The sequence below is a fragment of the Taudactylus pleione genome, unplaced genomic scaffold (genome assembly GCF_031769625.1).
Source record: "Taudactylus pleione unplaced genomic scaffold, aTauple2 ptg000117l, whole genome shotgun sequence".
Classification (NCBI taxonomy): domain Eukaryota; kingdom Metazoa; phylum Chordata; class Amphibia; order Anura; family Myobatrachidae; genus Taudactylus; species Taudactylus pleione.
This window is the reverse complement of record NW_028284519.1, coordinates 22,381,745-22,394,844: the sequence shown is the minus strand read 5'-3', so window position 1 is coordinate 22,394,844 and position 13,100 is coordinate 22,381,745. Positions and strand designations below refer to the sequence as shown.

Sequence of the window (13,100 nt, the reverse complement as noted above, 5' to 3'; positions counted from 1 at the left end):
CGCCCCCAGGAAATGGAAACCTCAGTAATATTGTTTTAACGATGGCTATTGCACAGTGGTTCCCAAACTTTTTAAAATCACGGCACCCTAGAGATTCAGCATTGTTTTCACAGCACCCCTAAGTTTGTTTGTTCTTGAGAGATTCAGAAAAGAATAGTGAAGTAGTACAGTGAAGTAAATTGTGCTTACCTGTCATCCTTAGGGTCAGTTATGTGGAGGTGGACAGGTTTGCGTTTCTGTTTGTCCACATATTTATATTACATTGACCATAAATAATTTGATTTGGTGCTGGACCACCAACCTGAGGCACCCCTACAAGTGTCCTGAGGCACCCCAGGGTGTCAGGGCGCACAGTTTGGGAACCACTGCTATAGCACAGTGTAAAATGCCATCGGAGGCTTCTTACAGCAGGATTATGCCAGGGGAAAGAAGTAAAAAATTGCACTCTGCTCTGCGGTTGCTACATTGCAATATTAGCGCCAGCTTAAGCTGGCGTAATGGTTTTTTGCGGTAACTGTGACAACATAAACTGGCTATACACCACAACCCTACTTCTGTGCACACAGGGGGATGCCTATTTCAGCAGTACCTCGTTCACCTAGTATGAGGTAGGTGTGTGTTCCCATAGTAGGGATGACTGCTGCTCTTGTGGACTGGCGGCGCTGCTGTTGCAAATATCCATGTGACTCAGAATACGGGCGGATACTCGCATTGGACTTCCGTTCACCGATGACATCAAATTTCGGCAGATTTGTGTGCAACTTTGAATCAGGCGCCTGCGTGATTATATGCTTTTTTTAAACACAACCTGCATGTATTTTTAATTATATAGATTCCTATGCATTGAATCCTACACATTCTTTAAAACCTGTTCTCACAGTTATTTTACATACAGACTTTAAACCTTATTCCTGAAATAAATTCTCCCTTTTATATGAGCTCTTCCTTCTTGCACCACTGTACAGTACATCGCTCAGAGGCTCCTACAACCTTGTTCCTGTGCCAGATTTATGTCACCTTAGGGGATCACAGAGTTTATATTACTTAGGTTTAGCAAAGGTATTTTCATTTCATTATTATTTCTGCACCATAGTTGGAATAACTCTGCACTTGGTAGACCTGTTTGCATCAGGCATGTTTTCCCACTAACAGGTTTCTATTAAAACGGCCATTGCTTACTGTGCTTGGCACTTGTTTCATATTACATCAGTTTGGGGAGTCGGCTTCAGCCCCCCTGTTCTCTAATAAATTAGGCATGCAGTTTCTTTCTTTAACATCTTGTTTTGCTGGCTTTGTTTCTAGTCCATAGTCAATAAATTAATTCACTAGAGTATGAGGTAGATTAAATTCCGTATAAACTTTGCGCACCAATACTATGCAGATTATCGCCCCAATAGGGGTGTGAACAAAAAACAACAACATGGTTTTACTCATAATAACCTGATACATATGCAGCACAACATCATGAGTCCATCTGATTCTGAGTTGAACGGTTCTCTGTGGACCTTTGCAAATGGTGAATTATTGCATACATATCATACATATCTATCCTATTCTGAACTGGCCGGAACTTTGCTGCATCTGTCTTTCCATGAAAATTGGACGAATAATAAGTGAATAAGAGGCTGAATCACGAAAAGGAAGTGAATAGGAGGCCGAGCATGGATAAAAATGAATGAGAGGCTGGAGTACAAATAAGAAGTCAATAAGAGGTTGGAGTAAGGATGGACATCGGAAGCCGATAGTTAGCAACCATCGATATTTCCGATTTGATGGAAGTACTTTTTCCGTAAATTCGAGGGTTGTCAGCATCGGGTGCAGCTTTCCAATGTCCAGTGTTCGTCTAAAGATTTTTCTACCTTTCCACACAATAAGGTGCACTACTGTGACACTGAGGTGGCTCCTGAGGACAAAGAGCAGTTAAGTACTTGAAAATCCAAACGGTTTGAGGTATACAAGTGGAGTGCTTTGCATATAACTTCCACTGCATTCTGTACATTATTATAGCTGACATCTTTGTACTATATATATTTCAAAATAACTTAATTTTTATAAAATACTGATCGTTATCTTTGTGATGCAGCAAATGTCAACTCACAATAATTCCATCTTGCTATGTCAGATAGTGAATAAATATAAATATATTCTTTATTTCTTATATTGCCCACACCAGCACCATTACAACAACAATGATGCTGACAATGATTATATAGAGTATAAGGATGAACCGGTCCAAGACAAAAGCCACCAAGTGCCATTCGGACTTTGCCTCTTCCTCTTTTTTGGAGAGAATGAGATGTCGGCGGACCAGAAGTAGCTCCAAAAGCAGTCTTTTCAGTAGTTTGATCTCTGCACTGTCCTTAGAGTCTTTAGATGGCGGCCTACTAGATTCCGATTCAGGGATTCCTGGGAGCTCATTCACTGTTAGAGATAAAAAAAATCACATTGAATCCATTACTTGAGACATTTTTAGCAGTAAAGACGACTTTTAAAGTCAGCCACTTCCCCTGCATGGTCCTATTGTTTGCGGCCACGCCAGGCTGTGCGCTCCCTGACATGGTCGCAAACAATGCGACCGATAAGAAACACCCACTGAACGGCTGCCGGAGGATAATCCTCCAGTAGCTGCCAATGGCAGAGGGACCTCCCTGCCCTTCTGCATCCCTGCACTCTCCCCCAGTGTGCCATGCAGCCGATCACTGCTGATCGGGGAGCCCGGCAGTAACCTCCAAGCGGCGGTTGCAGAGTGGAACAGCCATCGGGGAAATGTAAATGAAGGAGTCCTCAGCCCCCCAGTGTATACCTGGTTGCGATGTTCCGATCATCAATTGTCCGTAATACCACTGATCGATAAAATCTATATTAATGTTACGTGTTTAGAAATATATTTTTTTTTATATAAAATCATATTGGATAAGTTATAAATAGATGTTCTTGACCTAATTCAATCATAAACAAAAAACAATTTCTGAGCGTTTTATGGAAATAATATTAGCCAGTTAAAGCTATAGGTCCTGTCCCCCTCATGCCAAACACATACATACAGTATCTGACAAACTTGAATTATACCTTTATTTTTAACACTGATATCTATGGATTGGGATAACTCAACATTTGTGGAAATTCGAAGGACAATTGCCAACCGTTTCAGAACCCAAAGCTTTAACCATTTGGGTACATCCGGCTGCACAGCAGACAGGTACAGCATGTAAGATATAAAGATGGAGTCCATGATGCTAATAATCATTATCAGTAAGCAAACCATGCAGAAGACACCTGGATGGAGACAAGACACAATCAAATAGCAGAAAGATTTTTGGAACACATACAGTAAATAGGCAATGTTTTTGTATTAGAATCACTTGTAAGCTTAACATCTTTGTTCCAATGTCATATTTTGCAGATTTTCCTCTTGTATTTTGATGCACACAGAGCAAAGCTTTTATAATAAAAATGGTACATTTGCACATTACCTCTTGCTAATTTGATAGCATTAGAAATTATCATGAAACAATTCTAAAATAAATTTATTTTTGAGCTGAAATGTTTTCTGTCTCCTGCCCCTGAACACACAGCCATCGCCTTACTTATTTGCTCCTTATTGACTATTAAGTTACATTAAAGCAGCAAAACTACATAAAATATTTATTTTAATTTTTCTTTTAGGTTTTTATGCATGCACCTAATATTGCATTTCCATAGTTATCCTACAAGTCATGTCCTTTTTCAAATCTCTCTGTAAGTTACAAATTATGCCTACTTGTCAATACACAGCCTCACAACTCTTAGCAAGTCATATGAAGGCAGATGGGGGGGGGGGGTATTTACAGAAAACAAATCAGGCAGAGCTCAGAGCGGCATTCCAAAAGCTGTCTGATCACTACATTATGCGCCTGTGGTAGTCCATAACACTGAACAGAATCAAATTATAGCAACCTGCAGAAACAAACCAAGAAAACTGGTAGCTACCAAGCTTCATCTTATAGTAATATTTTGAAGGGGTTGCAGTTTTAAGGTCTGAGTAGGGCCTGGAGTGAAGACCAATAGATTTTCATCTTAAACATGATGTACTGTATCAATAAGAAAATTATGCATGTACATATTGTAGCAATGCAAAACATGACTTCTTGCATGCCCCTAGATCAGGGGGTGGGGAACCCTTTTTCTGCCGAGGGCCATTTTGATATATATAACATTATTTGCGGTCCCGGTGCAGGCCACACCCCCTCCGTGTGATGTCACACGGGGACAGGGTCACAATCGCCAGTGATTACAGCAATGCTTGGAGCATCCCGAGGATGCTCCGGGGAGCTGTAAGGGCAGCGGTGTGACCGTCTAAAGCTCCAGGCGGCACTGCTGCATAGATTCTGGCTGCAGTGTGCCATTATAGGCACCCTGCTATCCAGATGAGGCTAGCAGAAAAAAGCTCCGAGGGCCAGACCAAATGATTCTGGGGGCCTTATACGGCCGCAGGGCCTGAGGTTCCCCATCCCTGCCCTAGATCCATTACTCACACTTGTGCTTTCTGCATAAGAACGTGGATCATGTTGACGTTATGTCAACAGCAGTAATATATAAATTAAGAGAGATTTGCCCTCCAGCACACTGCAGCAAAAACAATACTTAAATCCTACATGATAATAGAGATTTAGAGGTATTGGTTACACATATTTGCAAATATATGAATAAGCGCCAGGCCAATCGTCAAGGCTCCTCTATACTGGCGTCCCTAATATTAAGGGGCTCACGTCCGAGAAGCAAGGCACCCCAAAAAAAATTCCAACCAAGGGCCATCCCCAGGGCATCACACGATTTTATCACTTCTCTAATTGTTTGTACATTATATATGTCATTTTAATTCTTTATCATTTCATTAACACTTATTGATTTATCTTTACACATCTTTTCTACATACTTCACTATCACCTTTTTCCCTTTTCGTGTGATGCCCTGGGGATGGCCCTTGGTTGGAATTTTTTTGGGGTGCCTTGCTTCTCGGACGTGAGCCCCTTAATATTAGGGACGCCAGTATAGAGGAGCCTTGACGATTGGCCTGGCGCTTATTCATATATTTGCAAATATGTGTAACCAATACCTCTAAATCTCTATTATCATGTAGGATTTAAGTATTGTTTTTGCTGCAGTGTGCTGGAGGGCAAATCTCTCTTTTTTTCTGTGTTCAGTGTAAACCCCGCCCTTTACAAGCACCTGTGTTATGCAATTAAGCTGATCTGAGCAACTACCATTTTTCTTTGTTAATATATAAATTAAATTGGAAGTGTTACCAAACTAGTGTTATTTTAGGTATGTCATAATTCTATAGAGGAGTTTAACAATCTAGACATATTTCTGGATTTCAAAATTACTTATGTAATTGTGAATGATTCCATATAATTGTGTATACATAATTTTGATGCAAGTCATTAAAGCTTATGCTTGAAATTGAAACCAGACCCTCTGCTTTGGTGGCATGTGTCAATGTCTCTACATTCTGCATCTGCCTAACGATTCCAGATGTAGTGAGGTCCCAGCAATCTCCAGGATAACGTAAAGATTGTAGGGACACTGGCGTTTGCTTGGGTATGCTGTTTGTCCAGTTTTTGGATCTTTTGATGTGTGCTTCCTGCATTCTTGCCTGTGGCCATGGGCCACTTGCTCTTATCTTATGTGTCAATTTCAGAGTTTTAGTGTCACTGTATAGCTTCTGTCTCTTTCCAGGTCTTGTTATCTTGTCCCATTGTCCACCCTGTGTTTGCCTTGTGCAGTTATTATTGCTATTTTTCCTTATTTTCTATGTCCTACTAGTGTTTTCTCCAGCATCTTCTGCTGTAGGTCCAAAGTTCCTCATGCTATCCGAGTCCAGGAGGTATCTGGGTACCCAAAAGCTGTATCAAGGATGAAGGCAGCTGCTATAGGCCAAACTACATGCTCAGACAGATAAACCTGTTCTCCAGAGAGGTTCGGTGACAGGTCCATCCAGTTACCCAACCTTATTCTGGCTTTATTTATTTATCTTTATGTACAGATCCCTGTCTGGTTGACTGCTCATGCTGGTTTTGACCCTACTCAGTATGACTGTCAGCTCTAGACTCCTCACCCTGGCTTCACTGACTAGTTAGTATCCTGTTACATACATATAGGTCTATGAGTTATACTTCTGTCTTGTCCATTTATGGTATTTTCTGCCCTGGAATTGCTTCTCCTTCAGTTACTGATAAGCCATCCCCTGATGTTCCTTATAATTAATGTCCCTACTGTCACTGGCTCTCCTAATTAATGTTTGGTAGTGCTCCTCACACAGACTGCTGCAGGAGTCACATACTGATCATTTCTATGAGTATATTGATTGACTCAATAAACTTTATCTATGGAGCCCTAATATATAAACACAGCAACTTACATAGAGGGGCTGATGCAGAGGTAAATTAAATTTGGCCGTATTGAACGCCCCTATTGGTACACTGGGTTTGACACCCATCAACGTCAGTGCATCTCTTCACTAACCCTAGGTGCAGAAGATGCATCTGAAAGTAGGTTTATTTACGATTCTGGCCAGCTCTGCATAGCCTGCAATTCCTATGACCTGCCATTGCCTAACTTTGCCTACAGTGCATCTGGAAAGTATTCACAGCACTTCACATTTTCCACATTTTGTTATGTTACAGCCTTATTCCAAAATGGAATACATTCACTCTTGTCCTCAAAATTCTACACACAATACCCCATAATGACAACATGTAAAAGTTTTTTCTACATCAGGGTCCATAGGGTATCCACAGGATACCTTGGGGTATAGGTGATGACGTCAGGCATCGGGCACCATAGAGTTAAAGTTTTCAGCCTCCCAGGATGCACTAGGGTCCCCCTCCTATACCCCACCCCCGAGCCAAGGCATCTCAGTTTTCATTGGTGCCCGGCTCGGAGTCGGATGCACCTGTTTAGAGGGGGGCTTAGGTTAGTCCCTGAAGTTTCTTCGTAAGCAGCTGTGGCTGCTCATCTGGAAGTACAGCATGGACAGTCAATGCTGACGTCCATGCTGTCTTCCCTACACCCCCGTCGGTACCAGAACGCCGGTACTGATCCGGGGATGCTGGTAACCATCTGGGGTCACAGCTACCGGTGACCCCAGATGTTTGGGACCATGGCCGGATTCAAGGGGGCAGCAGGTAAGCAGCGGGGTCCTGCGGTGGGTCCCTGCTGAGCACATCCTCCAGAGTCCCCAGGCAGGGGGCTCCCTGGGGACTGGCTGCAGCGTGGAGCCAGGTAACTAACCTGCGCTTCCACTACCCCCCTGGGACAGCGGACTGCGGCTGAGCGGTAGCTCTGCGGCGTCCCAGGGGTTAATTGCAGGCCAGGGGATCGCGCCTTCCCTGTACACAGCAGGCGCCTCCCCCGCTGCACACAGCCCTCTCTGCATCTGCTGACTGGCCCTGTGGCAGCGCTCCTCCCCCAGGCCAGCCTCCTCTCTGCTCCTTAGTGGCCATCTTTGCTGAAGCATGGTGAGCGCTGCTGGACGCTGATGATCGGTGGCATCGTGGTCTGGGTCCCCCGGCATACCTCTCCTCCGTTGGTAACAGGTCTGTGTATGCAGCGCTGTGTCCTACCAGACTCTGTGTCTGCGTAGTTGAGGATCAGCGCTGATAGTGCAGGAATTGATTTCTTTGCATTGTATGTGACTTCTGCTAGCGTCTGCTGCCTGTACTTTCACTTTCTACTGCCAGCCATTTCACTATGCCTGCTCTTCTTCTGCTAAAGCCCTTGCGGTGCGGTGATTGCAGGGTGGTTCTCCCACTATACTAACAAGTATCAGTGAGAGGGGTCACATACTTACCATCATGTCTGAGAGTGACTTTCCTCTCCAGCTTATGTGTACTACGTGTAAGGTACCAATAGCGGAGGGGGAGGGTAACGCGGAGGGGCTATGTCGGCAGTGTTATTTATTGGCACGGCCAATTACTGTCATGGCTCCGGTACAGGAACCGCCCTGGAGTTGTTTCGGCAAAGTGCTTACAACCCTAGTGGGCCAGTTAGCTCCGCAGCCTGCGTTTTCACAGATGGGATTGTCCCAGCAGTCAGTGGTGTCGTCACCCATGCAGGGTTTCCCAAGACAATTGATGGTACCCCACAGTCTCCCTATTTCCCCTCCCAAGGTCTCTCAGGAGCCTGCGTGGCTTAATTCACTGACAAGTTCTGTACAGCATTTGTCGGACGTGATACAAGAGGAGTCTGTGTTGCGGCCACATAAGCGGCCAGTGGCGTCTTTGTCCGCTCCTTATGAGGATGACGACGGGACATCTGATGATGGGGAGATTCTGGATCTTTCTGACCAAGAACCTCTCCGTACTAAAGAGTCGGACGCTAAGTCCAAGGTTTATATTCCTGGACTTATTTGGGCAGTCCGCACGGCTTTAGTGATTGAGGATGAAGATCCTCCGGTGTCCAAGTCAAACTATGCCTTTTTTAAGGATATTAAGGGTGACGCCACAGTGTTTCCTCTTTCGTGTCAGTTAGTAGACCATTTAGAGGAGGCGTGGAAACACCCTGGTAAACGGTATCAGCCTCAGAGACGCTTGGCGGTGGCTTACCCGTTTGCGGACAATTATTTTTCTAAGTGGGAATCCCCTCCACAGATGGATTCTCATGTGACACGCCTGGTCCGAAGTGCCACGTTGCCCATGCCCTCCATGTCCTCCTTGAAGGATGCTACGGACCATAAGGTGGAGATCTGCCTAAAGTCCGTTTATTCCCTCGCGGGGGGGGCAGCCAGGCCGGCTATGGCCATTTGTGTAGCCAGAGCTATGGAGCGCTGGGCGGATAGTTTGGAGGCGTCTTTGGATTCCGACTGTTCGGCTGAACAGACCGAGTTGGTAGGCAATCTCCGGGATTCGGCCACTTACATCAATGAAGCGGCTTTGGATATCAGTACCCTAACTTCTCGGATTTCTTCGGCAGCTGTAGCTGCTCGTCGCACCTTATGGTTGCGATCTTGGAAGGCGGACGCTGATACCAAAAAGGGCTTGGAAGCTTTGCCTTTTAATGGAGAAGTCCTATTTGGTCCAGATCTGGACAAAATTGTAGCCACGCTGGCGGCAGCCAAATCTGCATGTCTCCCATCTGCTGCAGTTCCTTCCAGTTCAGGTACGTCGTCCTTTCGGCCATACAGGGCCCAGGGTAGGCCTAACGCACAGTCTTTTCCCCGACAGGCTGGCCCCCAACAATCGGCCAAACCCCGGAAACAGGCCTGGATTACCAGAAGTCCTAAGTCAGTTGACAAGCCTGCGGCCTGACAGTCCGGGCCTCCCTTTGGAGGATCCCAAAGTGGGAGGCCGCCCGCTGCAGTTCGCCCAGTGTTGGTTGGTAACCACGACAGACAATTGGGTTCACGAGGTGGTTTCTCACGGGTATGTCCTCTCCTTTCGGCACAGACCCCATCCCGATTCTTCACCACTGGTCTTCCATCAGACCGGAACAAAGCCACGGAACTGCGGAAGGTTTTGCACACTATGCTCCAGGCTGGAGTTATAGTGCCTGTTCCATTCTCCCAGAGGGGCCAGGGTTTCTATTCCAATCTGTTTTTGGTGCAGAAACCCAATGGGTCGTACCGTCCGATCCTCAACCTCAAAGCACTCAACAAGTCCTTGCGGGTGCCGAGGTTTCGGATGGAGACCCTACGGTCCATCATTCTGGCGCTGGAACCTGGGGATTACATGGTGTCGTTGGACATACAGGACGCTTATCTGCATGTCCCTATTCTTTTACGCCATCAACGGTTCCTCAGGTTTGCAATCCGCAACGGTCACTTCCAGTTCCGGGCGTTACCTTTTGGCCTGGCGACAGCACCACGTTTGTTCACCAAGGTTATGGCGGTCATGGCGGCTGCAGGGAGTCCGCATGTTGTTGTACCTAGACGACCTTCTGTTGGTAGCAGGATCTCCAGAGCTCCTTCTACGCCACTTGGACCTGACGATTGCGATACTGCAACGGCACGGCTGGTTAATAAACTGGCAGAAGTCCACCCTGATCCCGTCTCAGAGGATTCTACACCTCAGAGCCTTATTGGACTCCAGACAGCAAAGGATCTTTGTGACGGGGGAAAAGATCTCTCCCTTACAGTTGAGGGTGCGCAGTTGTCTGCAGAGTCGCCGTATGTCTCTGCACTCGGCGATGAGGTTACTGGGCTCCATGGTGTCAGCAGTGTTAGCAAATACGCGCTATAGCGCTTATTTTACCCCATATCGGGGACTGGGGACCCACTTTTTTACAGTCCCCGGGGACGCACTGCGCTGTGGCCAATCCCTGACAGCTGGCTGCAGCACAGCGCGTCCCCCTGCAGTAACAGACACAACTCTGTTAGAGCAGCCAATGAGAGTCAGATAGACTCTCATTGGCTGCTGCTGTAGAAAGCCGTGCTGGGATCAAGTGTCTGATCCCAGCATCGGCACAGCGTCCGTGCCCGGCGGTGGGACAGTGTTTGTTCCCAGCAGTCGGGTAAGCCACCGCGGCGGGTACCTGGTGGAAGAATAGACGCTGCTGAGCGGGAACACGATCAGTCCGTCGGCGGAGGGGAGGAGTGAAGACCTCCCGAAGAGAAGAGTGGCGCGGCAACAGTTCCGGCGGCCGCGCAAGAGGCCAGAAGACGGTGCGGTCAATAAGGAAGAGGCAGTGCCGCTGGCCAGAACGGGCCAGCAGCAGAAGACTGAAGCTGAGGACTGTGGGGGAGGAAAGCGAAAGAGCTAACGAAGCTCCCCCCCGCAGCCTCTTCCACCGTACCGGTAGGCGGCCTTGGGCCACCGGTCTTTTTTCACTCCTTCCTAGACCACCAGGGTTGTCGGGCACTTGGCCCGTGGGATGAATTCAGGCAATAGGCATGTGGGTCTCTAGGCGGGCACAAGGCCCGGACAACATAGGGGACATTAGGCCCAATTGAAGGTATATGCCCCCCAAATAGGTTTGTGACTTGGACATTAGGCCCAGCTCACTAGAGGGCCCACGTATTTGCCCTTTAGTGGCTTGGGCCTAATGCCCAGGTCACTCACACCTATTAGGGGGGCAGATACCTTCAATGAACTGCGCACTGCACAGGGGGACCTCTCCTGGGGGCACTGCACAGGGGGACCTCTCCTGGGGGCACTGCACAGGGGGACCTCTCCTGGGGGCACTGCACAGGGGGAAAGTCATATTACCTGAAAGATCATGGAGGCATTAAAACATGCATTTAAGAGGCGTGGGGATATCTGATGCTGTTGGGGGTATCAGATCTGCATTTTAGGGGCTAGTGGGTATGTGTGGTGGCATGTGGGGAGGTCTGAGGCATATGGGGAGCTCTAAAGCATAAATTTTGATGGGACCCAGAAATGGTCCGGTAGGACCCCATTTTTTTAAAGTGGTGGGTCCCTGGGACCCACAAATTTTGTCGCTCACCGCGATCACTAGTCAGTATTCGACATGGTGGAATATGCCCAGTTTCACTCCAGACCTCTGCAGCAATTGATCCTGTCCAAATGGAATGGACTGCCTCAGAGTCTAAAGTCCCAGACGATGGTGCTCACTCCGGAGGTTCGCCTGTCCCTAGCCTGGTGGTTGCAGACGACCCATCTCAACAAGGGTCATCCATTCTGGGTGGCGAATTGGGTCCTGTTGACAACGGACGCCAGCCTTCGGGGCTGTGGAGCAGTCACGGGTCCACACTTGTTCCAGGGCAGATGGACTCAGGCGGAAACAGAGCTTCCAATAAACATCTTGGAGCTCCGAGCGGTTTTCAATGCTCTCCAGCAGGCACATCGGGTTCTCCAAGGTCAGCCCGTGCAGGTCCAGTCGGACAATGCCACCACCATGGCCTACATAAATCGGCAAGGAGGAACCCGAAGTCGGGCGGCGCTCGTAGAGGTGTCCCGAATCCTGGTTTGGGCGGAGCGCAATCTCCCGGCCATATCAGCAGTATTCATCCCGGGAGTCCTAAACTGGGAGGCGGACTTTCTCAGTCGCCAGGACGTTTATCCGGCGGAATTGTCTCTGCACCAGGACGTCTTTCAACTTCTGGTGGACAGGTGGGGTCTTCCAGAGATCGACCTCATGGCGTCACGGCAGTACAACAAGTTGCCGTTGTACGGGTCTCGCACAAGAGACGAAAAGGCGTCTCTGGTGGATGCTCTGTCCGTCCGGTGGACGTTCCGGTTTGCTTATCTGTTTCCTCCGTTTTCCCTTCCACGTGTAATCCGGAAATTCACAGGAAGGAGGGACGCTCCTGTTGATAGCTCCCAGGCGGCACTGGTTCTCATACCTCCAGGGTCTGTCCGTGGACATCCCTCTGCGGTTGCCGCTATGACCGGACCTACTGTCACAGGGTCTTTGTCTTCACCCGGACCTGACTCGGCTGTCTTTGACGGCGTGGCTGTTGAGACGACCATGTTAAGGTCCAGGGGGTTTTCCACCTCTGTAGTGCAAACTATGCTAAGGGCTCGGAAACCATCTTCTGCAAGGATATACCATCGTGTGTGGCATACGTTCTTCCAGTGGTGTGGGCCGAGAGGTTATGCCCCTTGGGTGTTCCGTCTGTCTAGAGTGTTAACTTTCCTACAGGCGGGACTGGACCATGGACTTCGCCTTGCGTCTCTGAAGGTGCAGGTGTCTGCCCTGTCAGTCTGGTTCCATCGTAGGATTGCTGCAATCCCCGATGTGCGCACCTTTATGCAAGGTGTTCTTCGGATTCAGCCACCTTATGTTCCACCGATGGCGCCTTGGGATTTAGATGTGGTCCTGAGGGCTCTCCAGGAACCGCCGTTTGAACCACTGGGCTCAGTGGACCTTAAATGGCTGACAGCTAAAACAATTTTCCTTCTGGCCATTGCTTCGGCCAGACGTGTTTCTGACTTAGGGGCTCTCTCCTGTAGACCCCCTTTTCTGATTTTTCATAGGAACAGGGCGGTGCTGCGCACTCGTCCTGGATTCCTTCCTAAAGTTGTTTCAAGTTTCCACATCAACAAGGAAATCGTTGTGCCGGCTTTCAACTCACCTGACCTGTCAGTGGGTGAGGCCACTTTGGACGTTCTACAGGCCTTAAGGATTTATGTTGACCGCACTTCTTCGTGTAGGAAGTCGGA

The 13,100-nt window shown here is 47.9% G+C and overlaps 1 protein-coding gene across 4 annotated transcripts in view; it reads right to left on the bottom strand.

The window, feature by feature from the left end:
* Positions 1-2,121: 2,121 nt before the first annotated feature.
* Positions 2,122-13,100, bottom strand: part of LOC148524706 (5-hydroxytryptamine receptor 3A-like) — a 39,207-nt gene continuing 28,228 nt past the window's right edge. For 3 of the 4 annotated variants that reach the window (XM_088471989.1, XM_088471990.1, XM_088471992.1), the window contains 2 exons: positions 3,070-3,276; positions 2,122-2,421 (listed from right to left, as the gene is read on the bottom strand). In XM_088471989.1, coding sequence (XP_088328115.1) covers positions 2,156-2,421; positions 3,070-3,276 — 473 coding nt within the window. In that variant the 3' untranslated portion in view covers positions 2,122-2,155. The remainder of the gene's footprint in view (positions 2,422-3,069; positions 3,277-13,100) is intronic. The other variant, XM_088471991.1, reaches the window with a different exon arrangement.